Below are 18,597 nucleotides of genomic sequence, written 5' to 3'. Positions count from 1 at the left end.
AGATTACAAACATAGTCAAGTAGTAGAAAGAAAGGGTACATAAGATGCACAAATACAATCAAATTTCCGCTTCGATTGACTTAACCTTGAGATATTTGTATATCAAAAACCTACTAGTTTCATACGTAAATTATTATTACGTATCTCTTTCGACTTGCCACGTCGACGGACTCCTATTAGTTAAAGTGTCCATCACATGCATCAGTCGAATACTTAAGTCATCGATCAGCATAATGAGTCCAAATGTTTTTTTGTAACTTTGTGGTGGTTGGCGGAAAGAACGGGTCGTCGCTGACGAGGATTGTAAGGGCGTGTTAAATGAGAGACCTGAGTGTACTATTGTCTTCGCTCCCGCCCCTATACGTATATCCGTGAGTGAATAAAATATTCGACCTAACTTGAAGAATATTAATTAGAGAGATTGATAAGTGACAACACTATATCTCAAGTTTTCACCACCCCCAACAAAAAGCACATATCTTAGAGAGATGACAGAGACTAATTTTGGCGAGAAAACGCGTGTTCTAGTGGTTGGAGGGACGGGATCCTTGGGGAGGAGGATTGTAAGTGCATGTTTGGCTGAGGGACACGAGACTTACGTTCTGCAGCGGCCGGAGATCGGAGTGGACCTTGAGAAGGTGCAGCTCCTCCTCTCTTTCAAAAGACTTGGCGCACATCTCGTGGAAGGCTCATTCTCCGATCACCAGAGCCTTGTCTCCGCCGTAAAGCAAGTCGACGTGGTTGTCTCCGCCATGTCCGGCGTCCATTTCCGCACCCACAACATCCCCGTTCAACTCAAACTGATCGAAGCCATCAAAGAGGCCGGTAACGTCAAGGTAAAGAAGTAAAAAACCACATGTGTATTTATATATGTTGATACATCACTAGCTATATCAGTTTCATGAAATTATAAATCTTATCAGTGAAATTTCAGTTGATAGTAGAGTTTGAATCATATATCCGTTATACATCATGCATGTAGTTATCACCCTTTTACATCAAAGTTCAAAGTAATTTATAATACCGGATATTATAGCTAGGTACCTAGCTATATAACAATATAAATTAATACTATTATGTGTACAAGTCCAATGCATCTGTCTGCATGACATACGCATCTTTGAAAATGGCATAGTTCGGCTACACTCATTGAAATTTAAATAATTTTCTTAGAAAAGGTAAGATCCGTTCAAAGATTTACAAGATAATTGTGTATCACAAAGTCGCACTTTTTGGCTTCCTGATACGAAAGTTTTAGTAAGTTTGAATACATTATTGATCAAAAAGATATGCAAAAACTTTTCTAAGTAATAAAAAATCAGTTTTTAAAAAACTAAATTAAAAACAATTCAAACAACTAACTAAATTATTGATCCGGACGCATGTATTTAAATAAAAGTGTTGATGGTCTTAGCTTTTGTCCGTTGTGCTTAAACAAAAGTTTAGAATATGTTTAATGAACTACTTGTAGATTATTAACTCTTTTTTTGTTCACACTTATAAACTATATTAACAAGTTGAAACATTTCAGCGCTTTTTACCATCAGAATTCGGAATGGATCCTTCGCGTATGGGACATGCAATGCCACCAGGAAGTGAAACATTTGAACAAAAAATGGAAGTACGAAATGCAATCGAAGCCGCGGGGATCCCCCACACATACCTCGTCGGCGCTTGTTTTGCCGCATACTTCGGTGGGAACTTATCTCAAATGGGAACTTTGGTGCCTCCCAAAAAAAGAGTTGATATCTATGGAGATGGAAATGTTAAAGGTAAAAAGAATAAAATCTTATGCGAAACTCATTTCATTTTATTTCATCACTTGGATCGCTTCCATTTCATAGTTACCAAAAATATCTATTTTCACCATTTGTGTTCCCATTCATTTTATTAGTGATATTCGTGGATGAAGATGATATGGCAAAATATACCGCAAAGACGCTTAATGATCCCCGAACGATGAATAAAACTGTGTACGTTAGACCTGCCGACAACATTCTCACACATTTGGAACTCGTTCAAATATGGGAGAAACTAACCGGAAAAGTATTGGAGAAGACATATGTTTCAGCACACGACTTTCTTGCTGACATTGAAGGTAATTAATTAAGTCCGATCATCGTACTAACCAAACAAAAATTGTGGATTAGAGATTACATTACATTATGAGAAATGAGCTGAATATGGGCTGATTAAGTATTTATTTTCTATTAAACAATTGTGACAATGTTAGTTATGTATATGCAGATAAGGAAATAGCGCACCAAGCGGGATTAGGACATTTCTATCACATATACTACGAAGGTTGTCTCACAGATCATGAAGTCGGAGACGACGAAGAAGCTTCTAAACTCTATCCAGAAGTGAAGTACACACGCATGGATGAATATTTGAAAATTTTCGTATGATTTTTGGTTGAACCAAAATACATACATATATGGAAAACATATCCGCCATTTGCTAAGTTTTCATTCCTTTTTTTCAGTGTTGTTGTTTCGTTAAAGAATAAAGATGTTATTCTGTGTTTATTTGAAATTTTCAATGGTTATATTTAACAAAAATACTGTAGATCAGAATTGACCCCAAAAAAAAAAACAAGAAATGATATCCAAAATTGGCTACAACAAAATTATTGAAAACATTTCATTTAAGAAACTGATATATATCGAATCGAACATATCAAACTTTCTTTTGTCAAAATAATTTACATATCTGTTGCTCTAGCCACTTAGACGGATTTACATTATCAGCATAGAAAATCAAAATATTGTCGAATAGTTTTCGTCAACTATTCTCAATTTTATTTTCTTATTGTTACTAACCACAAGTATATTTATTTAGAAAAACTAAATGTGTTTTATTCTTATAACAAATCTTTCCGTATAATCATATTTAGTTAATAATTCATTTGGTCAAATATATCGTAGGGAATCATAAGGATAATCATATTATTTTCAACAGAACTTTAAACTATACTGAATTGCTTCTTAACCACCACGTTAATAATTCATTTGGTCAATAACAATACGTGTAAATAGTGATGTGCTGCGATTGTGCTATATAGTGTCAAAAACTCATAAGCTAAAATGAGAAGATAAACAAAAAAAATGAATCAGACGGAGCCTCTAAGAAACTTTGGAAACGATGACGGCATAAGAACAGAATTCAGAAGTTTGATAGCTTCGCTTCCTTCGGACATAAACATCCAAGGGAAGAAGCTTTGCAACTACCAAGGATGTTGGTATTACTACAAGAATCTCCAAGCAGTCCTCGATTACCAGAAACACTTTGAGCCGCTTGACACCGACATAATAGTCAGTTCATACCCCAAGTCTGGAACGACTTGGCTCAAGGCCCTCACAGTCGCTTTACTTCATAGGCCAAAGGATGGTATTCAGAGCCATCCACTTACCTCTGATAGCCCTTACGGTCTTGTACCCTTTCTTGAGTTTAAGTTGTATGCCAGAAGCTCCACACCGGACCTGACCAAGCTCTCATCATCACCGAGGTTGTTCTCGACCCACATGCCGTTGCATACTCTGCGAGAGCCGCTCAAGGACTCTCCTTGTAAGACCGTATACATATGCAGGAACGTTAAGGATGTACTAGTGTCGGAATGGCAGTTTAGGTCAAGAATGGAGAACAAAGAAGCTGAAAGAAGCACGCTGGAGTCTGTCGTTGAGTCGTTCTGCAAAGGAGTTCACGCTTGTGGACCTTTATGGGACAATGTTTTGAGCTATTGGAAAGGAAGTTTGGAAGACCCAAAGCATGTTCTTTTTATGAGGTACGAGGATCTCAAAGAAGAGCCTTATGCCCAGGTCATGAGACTTGCCGACTTCTTGGATTGTCCTTTTACTCAAGAAGAAATACATAGCGGATCTGTTGAGAAGATCTTGGGCTTGTGCTCTCTAAGTAATCTGAGCAATTTGGACATCAACAAGACCGGAATATCGTGGAACAACTTGGATCACAGTATCTTCTTCCGAAAAGGAGAAGTTGATGATTGGAAGAATCATCTCAGTATTGAAATGGCCAACAAAATCGACATGGTCATCCACGAGAAATTTCAAGGTTCGGGTTTGAAAATCTGAGTTATTTTTATGTTGAGTGTGCTTGCTTTCTTTCTTTCATATGTACGTATCCTAATAATACAAAATTTCATTGTTACGGTCTTTTGTTGTATGATTTGATCATAACGTTTTCCAAATTGGTAATTTAATAAACTTCTTTGACGCAAACCAATCTCGGAATATTTGTGTGGTTCTTTATAGCTATACGTGAAAGATATGTATAAAATTTTGCTTCAAAATTCTGATTACCCGAAACAAATATAAACAACACTAAATTCACTCGGTATCTTGGAGACTTGTGCAGCATTACTGAAAAGTTGTTTTTCTTGTTAGGCCACTCTCTAAAGACCTCTTGGTGTTAAATAATTAGAAGCAAACAAAACTCGACCTACTCTATCATTGAAAAGATTATTATTCACTCCACATATGATCTCCAAAAAATACTCGTTAACTAATGTATCTTATACTAACTTATGATTAATTAATCCAAATGTTCTGTCAAGATTTGTAGTTTAGGGGTTTTTGTTTGTATCGTTGTTGTGTCATCGCCCGAATTCACTTATTGGTATTGAATGTTGTTGAAGAAAAAAATAGATTAACATAAATGTTTTATTTGCACATTTTAATATTATAAATAATGGTGGCATCGTCAAAAAGTGGTTGTGTTATATAAGTTTACTAGGATCGGATTCGCAATCTAGGGAAGAGAAATTAATATAAATTGTAATAAAAGTAGGAATATGCGGTAAATATTGTAAATAATTATGTTTTAAATAATATTGTACATATTTATATAACATATTTTTGACAGAGCAACTCGTAAAAATATTAATCTTAATTCAGTCTATCATATGATTGTGAGTCTCATAAACCAATCCGCAATTTTCTTAAAAAAAAAATCATGATATTTTAAAATAAATGATTTTTTCAGATATGATAAATGATATGAATATATATATATATATATATATATAATAATAAAGATAAACGAACTAAATTAATAGAAGAAAATCATTAAAAAAAATTATGATTGGATCTGCATTACAACACACAGGAATATTAGAAATATATGTAATAGTACTCAAGAAGTTTATGTTTGGCCAAAAGAATTTATTTTTTAGAAAGATTTGCAAATTAAAATTTTAATTAGAATTTTGATTAATAAATTTTAATTCAGCTAAGGAAGGAGGGACAGCTGAAGGGAGAATAATCAGAAGCTGAAGAAAACAATGAATATGTTGAAAAGAAGAATTAAAAAGACTTGAACCTAGAAGAAGCTTTTGATTTTAATTGTAATTTGTTTTTTATTACAAGAGTTTTTCATGCACCAAAAACTCACCAAAGTCAAAAACTAGCACTAAAAGGAATTAATATGAACACTAAAAGGAATTAATATGAACTCACATTTGTAAAATAAAGTTTTGATGGCTATAACAAAAATTTATTTTAATTGGTGATGGATATTAAAAATATCAATTTCAAATCGCAAAACAAAAAGATGAAGTTGGAAATATCCATCTTCATTTTCAAAGTTTTTAGCTACATTTATTAGTTGTTAGTTGTATCAAAATATATATACTAAGTGTAATCTTAATTTACAAAATCATAAGTTTATATATCTCTGAAACCCTTTCTCATATTGTTGTATTCTAATCACATTTTCCATATATGAGTAATAAATATTTAATACACAAAAATTCACAAAAAAATAGAAAATAAAATTATATAACATGTAATATATATGAAATATAAAATCATACCAAAAATGAACGCAAATAATGTCAGAATATTCATATAAATAAATAAAAAATTAGATAGATAAATATATATATTATTATATAAAGTTGGGTTTTGAAAATTAGTCATTAACAAAATTTTGACATGTGTCAAGTTATCAATCTCAGATTTTGACATGTGTAAAAATTAATATTTAATAAAAGAAATTTGATTACAACAAAAATAAAATATTTTGTTTTAAAAAATGTTAATAATATAAAAGATAATTATCAAAACTTACAGAATTTATAATAAATACAATTTTTTAAATAATTATAAATTGAATAAACTAAATAAGATACTTATCTATTCTATTATATTAATAAAGCAGATATGTTGGGTCGGATAATAATTCGGCGGTAACGGGTCAAGTAACATAACCGATAATAAGAAAATCAATACTCGTTAATGTACCCAACTTTAAAGTCATTGTTACCCTTATTTTTGAAACAGATCAAATATGAATAACCAATATTTGATGTAAACTACTACACCTACAAATCATCTTACTATATCAATATAAATTAACACATTTATCTTGCGGTGCACCAACATGCACAATATAAATTATTTAATGAAATAATTTCTTGTAATACATTTATCAAAGAAATGTTTCTTACCTCTTCTTGTCTAAGATAAATTTTTGTAATTCAATTCAAATATATGTATCAATCTATTTTGATTTTTTTTTTTTGTGATCCAATATATAATTACAAGATCGTTATATTGTTTACTTATTAAAATTTAAAATTTAAATTTTTTTTGCAAAAACAAAAAGAACTTCGTTAAAAAAAAATATACATTAAGATTAAAATAAAATAAAATAAAATCATATGTTTTATTAAAAATAAATAGTTAGAATAGTAAATTAGAATTAAATAATTAGAATGAAACCTAGCACTCATACTTAAATGGAGTGAAATCAAGAAAAAAATATAACTAAAAAATTGTTTTGTTAAGTCATATAAAGATGAAATCATTATTTTGAAATTGATGAGTGAATTTTTTTAATAAAAAAGACGGAAATTATCTTTGGGAATTTTTTAAGAGAATTTGTTAAAAATACCTTTTTTGATATACCCCTTTTCAAAAATATCCCTTTTTTGCCATCTTTATTTTTGCCTCATTTAATTTTTAAAGATCATTTTACCCTTAGATGAAAAATATTTTAATCAATAAAAAGAAAAACAAAATTTTCCCCCCAAAAAAATTTCTGACATATTTTCCCGCCAAGAAAAAATTACAAGGTTTTTAAAAGGTTTTATAAGGTAGAAACCTTATAAAAGCCATATAAACACTTTGTAAAGGCTTTTACAAGATTTTTTAAAGAGTTTTAAAAGGTTTTTTAGACACCTTGTAAACGTTTTTATAAGGTTTTTAAAAGGTTTTCAAATGGTTTTTAAAAAGGTTTTTAAAAGGTTTTTAAACACCTTGTAAACGCTTTTACAATGTTTTTAAACACCTTATAAACGTTTTTACAAGGTTTTTATAAGGGTTTTAAAAGGTTTTTAAACACATTGTAAATGCTTTTAAAAGCTTTTTAAAAGCATTTACAAGGTTTTTAAAAACGTTTACAAGGTGTTTAAATTTTTTTAAAAAACCTTGTAAACGCGATTTTTAAACACCTTGTAAACGCTTTTAAAAACCTTTTAAAAGCGTTTACAATGTTTTTATAAGGTATAAATTTCAAAAAATTAGGCAGGAAAAAAAAATTTGGTGGAAAAAAAAATAATTTTTTACGGTTAAAATTTTTGATTTTGGCTAGAAATAAAATAATTTTTGGCGGGAAATTTTTTTATTTTTGGCGAAAAATTTGTTTTATTTTTGGCGGGAAAATAATTTTGATTTTGATGACTATACATTCTTGATGTCACTCAAAAAAGAGTAATTTAGTCATTTTATACATAAAAAGGGTAGTTTTAAAAATGGTCAAAATGAAAAGGTATTTTTAAAAAGGGGCATTTTTGAGAATGTCCCATTTTTTAAAGAGATTTTTAGATTGAAGTTCATAGGTTTTATAAGTAAAAGAATTTAGTTACAAAATAATATAAATTCGAACTATTATGTGAGTTTAAGTCAGCAAATAAAAATATTCTGTATAAGTATATATCAACAATTTAATTTATAAAATTAATATATAACATGTGTTTACTAAATGGTACATTTATTTCCTAAAAGTATTTTATAACATATGTTAAATTTATTGATATATACAACCATAGATAATATTATAAACTAAAATTTAGTTTAATCATATTTATAATAAAATTTAACATAAAATTTAGTTTAATATTATAAACTAAAATAAATGTAGTTTAATCATATTTTAAATTTAGTTTAATCATATTTATAATAAAGCAAAATTATTTAATAAAAAACTGTTTGGTCGCGTAGTAAACACATGAGAATAGGGATGAAGATTGAAAAAATAAATAAAATAAAAACTAAAAGACGGAAATTATCGCCGGAAACAGATATGAGCAAGACCTATGACCGGGTAGAATGATCCTTTATTGAACATTTATTGCGGAAATTCGGTTTTTGTGACAAATGGATTTCTTGGGTTATGCGGTGTGTGACATCTGTCCGATATAAAGTATTAATAAACGGTCAACCACATGGGTTTATACTCCCCTCTAGAGGGCTTCGACAGGGAGATCCCTTGTCACCCTATCTTTTTATTCTTTGTACTGAGGTTCTCATCGCAAATCTCCGCAAGGCAGAGCGGTTAAAACTCATCACGGGAATCAAGGTGTCGACTGCTCGTCCCGCGGTCTCTCACTTACTATTCGCAGACGATAGTCTTTTCTTTTGTCGTGCTATGAAAGAACAGTGTGAGGCTGTCTTAGAGATCCTTCGCCAGTATGAACGGGTTTCTGGACAGCAAATAAACTTCCAGAAATCTTCGGTTCAATTTGGACACAAAGTTGCTGTAGAATTACGGGATGAACTAAAAGGAGTATTGGGGATCACCAACCTAGGTGGAATGAATACTTATTTGGGTATTCCTGAGAGCCTGGGAGGCTCAAAAACAAAGGTTTTCTCCTTTGTTCAGGATCGATTGCAGAAACGGACAGGTGGATGGCCTGCCCGGCTACTGTCCAGGCGTGGGAAAGAGGTTATGATCAAATCAGTAGCAACTGCTGTTCCTACCTTTTTCATGTCCTGTTTCCGCCTTCCGAAAACAGTCACACGAAAACTCACAAGTGCGGTCTCAAATTTTTGGTGGAGTGCTTCTGGGGATACACGAGGACTACATTGGATAGCCTGGGATAAGTTATGTGTTGATAAGGTTGATGGTGGTCTGGGTTTCCGGTGTTGGATGACTTCAACACCGCCTTGTTGGCTAAACAACTTTGGCGTTTGATTACAGCTCCAGACTCTTTATTTTCAAAGGTTTTTAAAGGACGGTACTACAGGCATTCCAACCCTTTGGACCCTATCAAATCTTACTCGCGGTCTTATGGATGGCGGAGTTTGGTATCTGCTCGCTCTCTGGTAAACAAAGGACTCATTAAACGGGTAGGATCCGGTAATTCCATTCTAGTATGGTATGATCCCTGGATCCCTGCTCAATCCCCGAGACCAGCATTGCGTTCGGGATCGCCAATTGATCCCAAGCTTAGAGTTGAAACTTTTATTGACAGGAGTTCACAATCCTGGGATTTGGCCTTACTCTCGGCCTCTTTTGAGCCGGAGGATGTTGCCATTATTTCTGCTTTACCTGTTGGTAAACCAGATTCACCGGATATATTGGGTTGGCATTTGACAAAAACTGGTCTGTACACCGTTAAATCTGGGTATAAAGTTTTGCGTCAAAATCAGGCGGCCTCGACGCCTGCTTTTGGCCCTAGCATTATTCCTCTACAGGCTTTTGTCTGGCAGATTCGGTGTCTACCAAAACTCAGACATTTTCTATGGCAAGCGATCACGGGTTGTATGGCGACAACATCTAATTTGCAGCGACGTGGTATGTCATGTGATTCTGAATGCGGTTGTTGTGGTGGTTCTGAGGAGACAATCAATCATGCTTTATTTTTATGCCCTCCGGCCAGGCAGGTTTGGGCTCTATCCTCCTTCCCGACATCACCGGGCTGTTTCCCTTCAGAATCTGTCTATGCAAACATGGATTACTTATTCTGGAGATTTCAGCAGAATCCTTCAGCGGATTATTATCCCTGGATTCTATGGTACATTTGGAAGGCTAGAAATGACAAAAATTTTAGCAATTTGGACTCCAATCCGTTAGCAATTTTACAGATGGCGGAGGAGGAAGCTAAACTTTGGATTTCGGCACAAGCAGACACAGTAGGGATCCCGTCCACGGTAGGGCCTCATTCCACTATCGGTCATGTGCCTGTGGTAAAGGCTACGGCCAACATATATAGAACCAGTTACCGATGCTTTGTGGATGGATCTTGGAAGATAACTGACCAATATACATGCCGAGGATGGTACTGCACTTCCCCTGAGGGGGACTTCCCCATTATGGGTGCGTCCAACCTTCGTCGCAGCTTGTCACCTCTCCATGCAGAAGTGGAAGCTCTAATCTGGGCAATGCGTTGTATGATTGGTGCGGATATTGAGAATGTGGTTTTCCATACAGACTGTTCTGATCTGGTGAAGATGGTGTCTTCGCCGTCCGAGTGGCCTGCCTTCAAAACGTATTTGGATGAGATCGTGGCGGACAAGGAAGAGTTCTTATCTTTTGCGCTAGTTCACGTCTCCAGAACACAGAATGGTAATGCTGACAAGCTAGCACGACATGCTAGAATAGAGTCACATCTAGTTACCTATGTAAACGTTTTTCCTAACAATTGGCTCGTTTGAACTGATCTTGTACTCAAAAAAAAAAAAAAAAAAACGGAAATTATCTTCCCGCCCGCCACCTGGATTACTCTATCCTCTCTGTTCTCTCTCACACACTCTCTAATGGCTTCTTCGTCTCTACCTCTCTCTCTCCCGATTCCACTACGATCTCGTAGTAGCACCACTCGTTCTCTACCTTTTCGATGCTCCCCTCTCTTTCTCTCTCTTCCTTCTTCACTAATTTGCTTCTCCACTCAAAACCCCTCCGGCCACGACCGCGAAGAGGTCCGGTGGCTCCGGGAAGAGCAGAGATGGATTCGCGAGGAGCAACGTTGGATTCGAGAGGAACAGAGATGGATACGCGAGCGTGAATCTCTTCTACGAGAGATTTCGGATCTCCAGCTCAAAATCCAATCCCTAGAGTCACGAAATTCGCAATTGGGGAGTTCTGTTCCGGACACGGTTTCGAGTATCGCCGCTTTGCTTCAGGTTTTGAAGGAGAAGAATCGGATCTCGGAGATTGGATTAAGCGCTACGCCGATGGTGTTGGAGAATACGAGAGAACTTGTGGTTGAGGAAGAAGAAGTGGAAGTGGAAGAAGAAGAAGAGAAGCGAGTGATTATTTCCGAGGAGAAAGTTAGGGTTCCGGAGCCGGTGAAGATGAATAAGAAGAAGAGGAGGACGTTGAAGGTTGGAAGCGAAGGCGACGATGTTCAAGCTTTGCAGGTCTGCTTGCACACACAAAAATTGTTGTCTCAGTTTTAGAACAAAGGCGAGTAAATCTGGTTCTATCATCACTGGAATTAGCCTAGATTGAGAGATTAGGCTGATGGTTTGAATTAGTATAGCGATGATTTGAATTGATAGTTTTGTCATTAAGCATACGATTGAGATTGTATATAGTTGCAGCTGTGTGGAGATTGTTCCCTTTTGATGGTTTCTTTATGTGGATTTTGTTTTGCTCCGTGTGATATAGGAAGCTCTGTTAAAATTAGGATTCTATTCGGGTGAAGAGGATATGGAGTTTTCCAGCTTTTCAAGTGGGACTGCAAGTGCTGTTAAAACTTGGCAAGTATGTTTTTTTCTTTTGCATTTAGCTCAGGTTGATTTTATCCTGTTCTGAATGCGGTTTTGATTTTTGACACGGTGCATGCTTTGCTTCAAAAGGCATCGCTTGGCTTTCGTGAGGATGGGGTAATGACAACAGAGCTCCTTCAAAGGTTGTTCATGGATGAGGACACAGAGACAGATAAGGATGAAGCAAATACAATTAAGAAAGAGGTAAAAAAACTGAAGAACTTGTCTTCTTACTTGTTCTAGATCATGGCTCGTTTCTACCACACTTATCTAAGGTATCCCGAGTATATACCTGTCAAAACTGTCCCAATTACTTATAGCTCTGTAGCAAGCATTCACAGTAGTTATGCGGTCTATTCTTCTAACCGAATATGGACTCTTATTGTATGCTTTGGCCTCACAAGCTTGTTAACTGACAGTTTTGTTTTACCTTCTTAGGTTAGCTCTGTCCTTAAAATGATGTATTTGTTGCTAGTGAGATTTGTTCCAAATCTGAATTATCTACTATAAGTCTTATAAACAATTAAGCAAAGGGGAAAATACTACATTATCTTGTTTGAGATTTTTAGGGAACATGAATATTCTGAATTTAACTGTTAAATTACTTAAACCTGTTAAGGTCTATTCTTTATACTGAACCTTTCTCTCATCTCCCTTGATCAAGGAAGCTGGTAACGGAGCAGTATTTACGTCAGTGACACAAGTCCCTGAGAAGAAGCAATCAATCATAAAAGACCAAAGTGACAGAGAGTTTGACGTTACTAAAAATCGGGTTTTTCTTCTTGGAGAAAACAGATGGGAAGATCCCTCCAGGCTCATTGGCAGGAACAAACCGGTAGACAAAAGTAAATCTACAAACACCAAAACGAGGTGCATCACTTGTCGAGGGGAGGGTCGATTGATGTGTCTAGGTGAATCCCTTCTCGACCCTGGTTAAGTGAAAATCATCGGTTCTTTGACAGTTAAGAAAGAAGGGTAGGGTTTTTATTTAGCCAACTAAGACTGCTAATAGAAACCAACCTTATGGCAAATGTTGGAATCTTTCATCCAATGTGGCATCTCGGTTTAACATAATCGATATTCTTAGTAACACTTCACGCGCAGAGTTGTCTAGTACAGTGTTTGATTATACGAAATAAAAACTTGATGTGGATTTTGGTTGTTGTGTAGAGTGCGATGGAACTGGTGAACCAAACATTGAGCCGCAGGTGAGTAAATCAAAACAACCTGCTTTGATTATGTGTATGTGTATAATATCAAGTAGCCTAAAGCAGAGAACCTCTTCTTCAATGTTGTAGTTTATGGAGTGGGTTGGTGAAGATACGAAGTGTCCGTATTGTGAAGGTCTTGGCTATACAATTTGTGATGTCTGTAACGGCAATAAAAACGTATAATCAAGGTTCATGTTTTAATACACAGACACATTTATTTAAATGATAGAATCATATGTATGTTTATGAATACGAATGTACAACTTCTTCTGTATATCATAAGTATGATATTTGCATTACTTTCAAAGAAGAGAGGTTTGATATAAGTTTATGCAAGATTATATATATGAGTCTCGTAGAGATTATATAAAAACAGATTAGATGGTTTCAAAGGTTTAAAAGAGAAGACAGACTCTAGACTCTAGACTAACTCAATTTCAAACTACTTTTTGAGATGGAATAGTGACTCTAACAATCCCTCTTTTGTATAGTTGACATCGAAGAGTACGACCTCGTTAGGTTCTCGCATCAAGAAAGTGGAGCTCAAAGGGACACAGAAAGCTTCAGAATTTGTGAGGAAAATGCGTTTCCTTCTTCGTCTAGCACATGAACACCATTATTGCTTCTGTTTTCTTTCTCGGAGTACCTTTGATGATCTCTGCGGTCTTCCTGTACAACTTAACCATGAAAGTTTCACCGATGGTTATTGTCTCAACCAAGTGTTCGCTTGTGTAGCACGAAATTAAAAGGTCTCCTTTTGGTCTCGGACAGCTTGGGAAGGTTTTGAAACCGCAAGCTCTGCAATTATAGCTAAGATGATGTTTCTGTTGCTAGTGAGCTTTTTTTTGTTCGGAATCTGAAGTGTTTAATATGAGTCTGTAAGAAAATTGGTATATGGGGTATGTTTGAGATTTTAGGGAACATGAATATTCTGAAATATCTCTTGATTTGCTGAACAAACCTGCGAATACCTTATTCTTTCTACTGACCCTTTCGTTCAATTTACTCCAGGGAAGCAATCAATCATAAAAGATCAATTCCCAGTTTTGATCAGCTAGATTTAGTATTTTCATCTCAAAACTGATATGATATCTCATTATTAACTCGAAGGTAGCAGTCTGATTTCATTTTACTTACTAATTTGATATGGCTACCAATACCATTCCACCCTCCATAATCTCTTTCGTTTGGTTATTATTCAAAAGACTCATATGTAGCATTATTTTGATGAATCCAGTTCTGAATGGTTAATACTTTGATACTGATTAAATTTAGTCCGGCACTATGTGTCCTTTAGCTAGGAGAACCTAGGGACATATTGTAAACGATATTCCAAGGCCTTATGATCCTTCGTAGAAAGAGTACATTCTAAAGGAACAACACAAAGAACACCTTTTGAACCAAATGCCTCTAGACTCAGACCCAATACCAGACTGATCTCTCTAACAATCCCAATTTTGTTTAGCCAGCTTGAAAATTCTTCGTTCGTCGACATCAAAGATTTTGACGAAGTTAGGTCGACCAAAGCAGAGAGGGGAGCTCAAAGGGACACAGAAAGCTTCAGAGTTGGTGAGGTAAATGCTTTGATCTACGAGGCTTGGAGTGTAAACAGCGTTTCCTTGTTCGTCTAGCTTGAACACCATTATTGCTTCTGTTTTCTTCCTCGGGACACCTTTGATGATCTCTGCGGTCTTCTTGTACGACCTAACCATGAAAGTTTCACTGGTGGTTACTGACTCCACCAGGTGTTCGGTTGTGTAGCACGAATCCAAAAGGTCTCGTTTTGTCTCGGACAGCTTGGGAAGGTTTTGAAACCGCAAGCTCTGCAACTTGGGGTTGTTGCTAGGGTTGTGGAGATCCCATGATCCGACGAGGTGGCCTCCAGAGCCGGCTATGCGAAACATGTCATCCTTCTTGGAATACATGACAGGGGAGGAGAAGAAGCATGGGTCTGTCATTCTGATGTTGACCCACTCGGAGTTGCTTCGAGCCGGTCTGCAGAAGCTGAGCTGAGGACCCAAGAACTTGACAGCCAGAACACAGTCCTCTTCTTGAGGAGAATAAGAAGACATGGCCACGTTGGTGACATATTGGGTTTGGCAATGAGTCAGAGTTACAAGAGGAGGCAGCACAATGCGTTTCGGATCTGTGTCACTGTTTATATTCATTTCTCGGAGACGCAACACGCCGTCCTTCAAAGTAGGTAGCCATCCACAGGATGATCCTATCGTTCCCATTTCCTTAAGCAGCTCTTCCATCACCTTTCTATCGTTCTCACTTACCTCTTCGCTCTCTTTCAAAGAAGAAATGGTTCGAAGGAAACCACCAGTCCTCATGGTCGTGGAAATTCCGCGATTACCTCCGCATGGATCAGCGCAGATCAAGACACAAGAATGAGAATGAATTGGCAACGACAAAGATGAGATGCCATCAGAAAGATGAGGAGAGGATCTCACCAACAAAGGTTTCCGAAAGCAGAGCTTCGAGGGCTGATTGAGAAGCAAAGACATGAATAATGTCTTCTTCTTAACGGGAGCAAGATAAAAGAGAAAAAAAAAAAAACCTAATTGAAGAATTGGTGATCTTCTCAACCTAAAACACCATTCATAACTTGCTCACCAAGTTTCCCATCGCCAATATATTAATTACGGTCGTTGTGAATTATTTACATTTACTACACAAGTCCTTTTCTGGAGTGGGTTCTTCCCCCATACCAAAAATTCTCATTGAGTTTCCAAACATCTTGGAAATGTCCTAGAGCATAAAGAGTTAAGCTCTCCAATTAAGAAACATTATATAAAGTCTTTTAATTAACGTTTTTACCATAAGCAAGCCAAAACGAATCAATTTCTCAGACAAACCATAGTAATTAGTAAAGGTGTGATATAAAAAAGACATGGACCGACCCTGTTGACTGTTGTTACTCGTTAGTGCCAATCAACTATATCTCCGAATGTAGTTGAGCCAACTCCTTCCCACACTTCACTGTGTCCCACTTCTTCCGAATCAACACCTTCCATGTCACAGTCCCACCATCCTGAACCATTTGCATCTGTTGGGAAAAAGTTCATATAAGAATCCAGCTGTATCAACTACATATAGTTAGATTTATTTCCAAGTATAAAAAAGTGACTGGAACTTGTTGTCGTCACTCACAATGGTTGTATGTTGATCTCCGCTTTTTACTATTATTGTTGCTTCCTCTTTCTCTTTCCCTTTGCATTGGCTTAGATACTTTTGAGTTGTCTCCAAAGACTATAACAGACTTTCCTGTTCTACTCGTGCTCTCTATACCTAGTGATTCAACATATACTCTTATCAACTAATGAGATCTCAAAGGTCATTATTAGAGTATTCGAATTTAAGACTAAGATCTTAGGTCTAAAGCCAACAAGAAAGAGAAGATGCAAGCGACCTGAGGAACAAAAACATCAAGTAAAGTTCTCAATTCACACACTTCTTACAAAACATTGTCTAAGGAACTTGCTTGAGCCATTTTTTTCTACCCAAGTGTTGTTAGAGTAATTCTTTTGCTTGGGTGCTTGTAAAGCTACTGTTGGATGGATCTGAAACTACATAATTCGTTTTCTTTTCATAACTATGCCACAGCCAACTGGACCAATGAAACGAGTGACAACAGTAAAGTGACATACCTTCAAAAGGATCTTTTCTTTTCTTTGATGTTTTATCATCCTTCACAATAATGATATCTTCATTGGTTTCATCGGAGTACGAAGCCAGATTATCTGTTTCTTCAGCAGCGATTTGATCCACCGGCTCAAGACTCGCCTCAGCAGTTATCTCCCTACTCACTTCTTCACTTATCTGAACCTCTCTTGGCTTAAACTGCTGAAGCATCATCTTCTCAAGACCACCATCATCTTTTTTCTTCTCTTCCCTCCCTCTTCTCTCCATCCCAAACCCATGAGAGAGTTTAGTCAGATCTTTAGAGCAATCAAAAGAGGTGAATGGACTTCTTATCCCCTCCTGTTCAAGAACCAAACAAAGACCAAATCTTTATGCATCAAATCTAAAATCTCTTTACCAAAATCAATTCAAAAGGTTTCAGCTTTTGGCTCAGTTTCCAACAAATCCCAACTCAAATTCCAAAGCAATCTAGAGAGAGAGAGAGAGAGCATCATTGTTGATTACCTCAATGTTGCTGGGCTTAAGCAGCACTGATTTGTTCGATTGATTACTCGAAGAGGCTTCGACACTATAAAACACACAAACCACACTTACGGAATCAATTACTCAAAATCTAAAACCTTGGGGGAGTGATTAGGGAATTTAGAAATCGAAAGGGGATTGAAGGCTTACGGAATCGAACTGGGATTCAGAAAGGAAGAAGCAATCGATCGCTGACCAAAAACCCTAATTTTTGGAATTGGCTTCTTCATCTTCTTCTTCTCCTTCTCTCACTCAGACTCTCGACTCTCGACTCTCGAGGCTTTCATTTTTTGGATTATTCTTTTTTTTTTTAGTGTCTCAAAAATTTTCCCGCCAATTGCAAAAAACAATTGTGGCAGAATAATGTAAAATTTAGTCCAAAATTTAAACATATCAATAGATTTTTTTTTTTTTTTAAGAAATCCATCACAACCTTAAAATTCAACTTTAATCATTTCACTTTTTCATTATACTCAAGATTCAAAGAAGGAAATAAAAACTGAAAAAGTTTGTATCAAAGATGGTATCATTGTACTATCGTGCAAATCACCTAAAATGTCAAGTCGAATACCTAAACTTGGATTATTCATGTAAACTTGGATTTAACATTCTATGACAAATATAACCTCCTAGTAATGTATTTGGGCTTTTTTGTTTCATGTACTTGAACTTTTAATTTTCTTTTGTGTTGTTATATTACATCATTATAATTACTCTAATAACAACTAAAAGATTTTTTTTTAATGCATAGTTGTAAGTTGTAAGTTGTAAAAGTTGTAACCTGACTGTATAGCAAAATTGTTTAGCTATTGCCTATTGGAAATCTTTTGCCTTGGATAGATTTTTTTATTGCTTAACTTCTTTGTTTTCCATATATACTTGTAAATATTTTTCTTATATAAATAATACATTTAAAGAAATAATTATCTTTACTAAGGAAACATATATTTCACTTTTTCATGTAGTTCATCTTTGAATATGGATATTTACAATTGCTTCCCTTTAAAAAAAAAATATTAATGAATTTGATTGACATCTGTAGAACATAATTAACATACCAACATTTTAATGTATTTATAATATAGTAAGGCATATTGAGAAATTTTTCAATAAAATAAAAGAAAATAACATTTTTAAGAAAAAAATATAATTAATCTTCACTCCCACTAAGGACAAATTTATTTCTAATGTATTTTTTACTTTTCAAGTAATTCATCTTCAAAGAAAGATATTTTATACAGTTTTTCTTTCCTAATAAATAATTTTTAATTTGACAGCTGTAAAAGAAAAATTTAGTATAATAACCCTTTCATTATAAATAAATTACATATTTTAGACTTAAAAATATTAATTTTTGAAATGTCCCCAATTTCAAAAAGACCCAAACCAAAATTGACCAAAAACAATGTTACATGTCTCTTAGATATATATTGGTTAAAATCTCTTAGATTTGATTAACATACAATAGTCGCTAGATATAATTA

General features: G+C 35.2%; 5 protein-coding genes and 1 pseudogene across 12 annotated transcripts; 4 read left to right on the top strand and 2 right to left on the bottom strand.

Annotated features, from left to right (window-relative positions):
- Positions 1–347: 347 nt before the first annotated feature.
- On the top strand, positions 348–2,561 carry LOC104723827 (pinoresinol reductase 2-like). Its single transcript, XM_087476318.1, has 4 exons — positions 348–836; positions 1,532–1,772; positions 1,895–2,098; positions 2,248–2,561. The coding sequence occupies exons 1-4, from the start codon at positions 489–491 to the stop codon at positions 2,406–2,408; spliced, it is 954 nt and encodes a 317-aa protein (XP_087332444.1). The 5' UTR covers positions 348–488; the 3' UTR covers positions 2,409–2,561.
- Positions 2,562–3,023: 462 nt separating this feature from the next.
- Positions 3,024–4,238, top strand: LOC104723826 (cytosolic sulfotransferase 1 pseudogene; annotated as a pseudogene). The gene has a single exon (XR_015570951.1). The product of XR_015570951.1 is annotated as a cytosolic sulfotransferase 1 pseudogene (transcript).
- Positions 4,239–8,412: 4,174 nt separating this feature from the next.
- Positions 8,413–10,676, top strand: LOC104728130 (uncharacterized). The gene is made up of 2 exons (XM_087472540.1): positions 8,413–9,154; positions 9,253–10,676. The coding sequence occupies exons 1-2, from the start codon at positions 8,413–8,415 to the stop codon at positions 10,674–10,676; spliced, it is 2,166 nt and encodes a 721-aa protein (XP_087328666.1).
- Position 10,677: 1 nt separating this feature from the next.
- Positions 10,678–13,903, top strand: LOC104723825 (protein disulfide isomerase pTAC5, chloroplastic). 7 transcript variants are annotated; one of them, XM_087474974.1, is made up of 7 exons: positions 10,723–11,427; positions 11,632–11,727; positions 11,823–11,936; positions 12,397–12,643; positions 12,903–12,940; positions 13,031–13,131; positions 13,435–13,903. In XM_087474974.1, exons 1-6 carry the CDS (start codon positions 11,365–11,367, stop codon positions 13,124–13,126), a joined length of 654 nt encoding a protein of 217 aa, XP_087331100.1. In that variant the 5' UTR covers positions 10,723–11,364; the 3' UTR covers positions 13,127–13,131; positions 13,435–13,903. The 7 variants fall into 7 exon arrangements, 4 of the variants coding, with proteins under 4 accessions (XP_010440545.1, XP_087331100.1, XP_087331099.1 ...); XM_010442244.3 differs by having other exon boundaries at positions 10,724–11,381; XR_015572301.1 differs by having other exon boundaries at positions 10,744–11,381; positions 12,401–12,643.
- Positions 13,904–14,279: 376 nt separating this feature from the next.
- On the bottom strand, positions 14,280–15,491 carry LOC109127457 (uncharacterized). The gene has a single exon (XM_087470868.1). It carries the CDS (start codon positions 15,451–15,453, stop codon positions 14,386–14,388), a length of 1,068 nt encoding a protein of 355 aa, XP_087326994.1. The 5' UTR covers positions 15,454–15,491; the 3' UTR covers positions 14,280–14,385.
- A 227-nt stretch (positions 15,492–15,718) lies between these two features.
- Positions 15,719–17,470, bottom strand: LOC104723823 (uncharacterized). The gene is made up of 5 exons (XM_010442242.3): positions 17,264–17,470; positions 17,096–17,159; positions 16,597–16,930; positions 16,100–16,237; positions 15,719–15,995 (listed from the first exon to the last, which is right to left on the bottom strand). Exons 1-5 carry the CDS (start codon positions 17,341–17,343, stop codon positions 15,871–15,873), a joined length of 741 nt encoding a protein of 246 aa, XP_010440544.2. The 5' UTR covers positions 17,344–17,470; the 3' UTR covers positions 15,719–15,870.
- Between the last annotated feature and the right edge of the window lie 1,127 nt (positions 17,471–18,597).

Source organism: Camelina sativa, chromosome 11 (assembly GCF_030686135.1).
Source record: "Camelina sativa cultivar CO46 ecotype springtype chromosome 11, ASM3068613v1".
NCBI lineage: Eukaryota > Viridiplantae > Streptophyta > Magnoliopsida > Brassicales > Brassicaceae > Camelina > Camelina sativa.
This window is presented reverse-complemented; position numbering and strand designations above follow the sequence as displayed.

Coding starts and splice junctions, on each gene's coding strand:
- LOC104723827 (XM_087476318.1), top strand. CDS start 489: ATGACAGAGACTAATTTTGGCGAGAAAACGCGTGTTCTAGTGGTTGGA. Junction 837..1,531: donor AAGAGGCCGGTAACGTCAAG/GTAAAGAAGTAA, acceptor GAAACATTTCAG/CGCTTTTTACCATCAGAATT. Junction 1,773..1,894: donor TGGAGATGGAAATGTTAAAG/GTAAAAAGAATA, acceptor TCATTTTATTAG/TGATATTCGTGGATGAAGAT.
- LOC104728130 (XM_087472540.1), top strand. CDS start 8,413: ATGCGGTGTGTGACATCTGTCCGATATAAAGTATTAATAAACGGTCAA. Junction 9,155..9,252: donor TAAGGTTGATGGTGGTCTGG/GTTTCCGGTGTT, acceptor AGGTTTTTAAAG/GACGGTACTACAGGCATTCC.
- LOC104723825 (XM_010442244.3), top strand. CDS start 10,779: ATGGCTTCTTCGTCTCTACCTCTCTCTCTCCCGATTCCACTACGATCT. Junction 11,937..12,396: donor CAAATACAATTAAGAAAGAG/GTAAAAAAACTG, acceptor CCCTTGATCAAG/GAAGCTGGTAACGGAGCAGT. Junction 12,941..13,030: donor AACCAAACATTGAGCCGCAG/GTGAGTAAATCA, acceptor TCAATGTTGTAG/TTTATGGAGTGGGTTGGTGA.
- LOC109127457 (XM_087470868.1), bottom strand. CDS start 15,453: ATGTCTTTGCTTCTCAATCAGCCCTCGAAGCTCTGCTTTCGGAAACCT.
- LOC104723823 (XM_010442242.3), bottom strand. CDS start 17,343: ATGAAGAAGCCAATTCCAAAAATTAGGGTTTTTGGTCAGCGATCGATT. Junction 16,238..16,596: donor AAGAAAAGATCCTTTTGAAG/GTATGTCACTTT, acceptor TTGAATCACTAG/GTATAGAGAGCACGAGTAGA. Junction 15,996..16,099: donor GAGATCAACATACAACCATT/GTGAGTGACGAC, acceptor TTTTCCCAACAG/ATGCAAATGGTTCAGGATGG.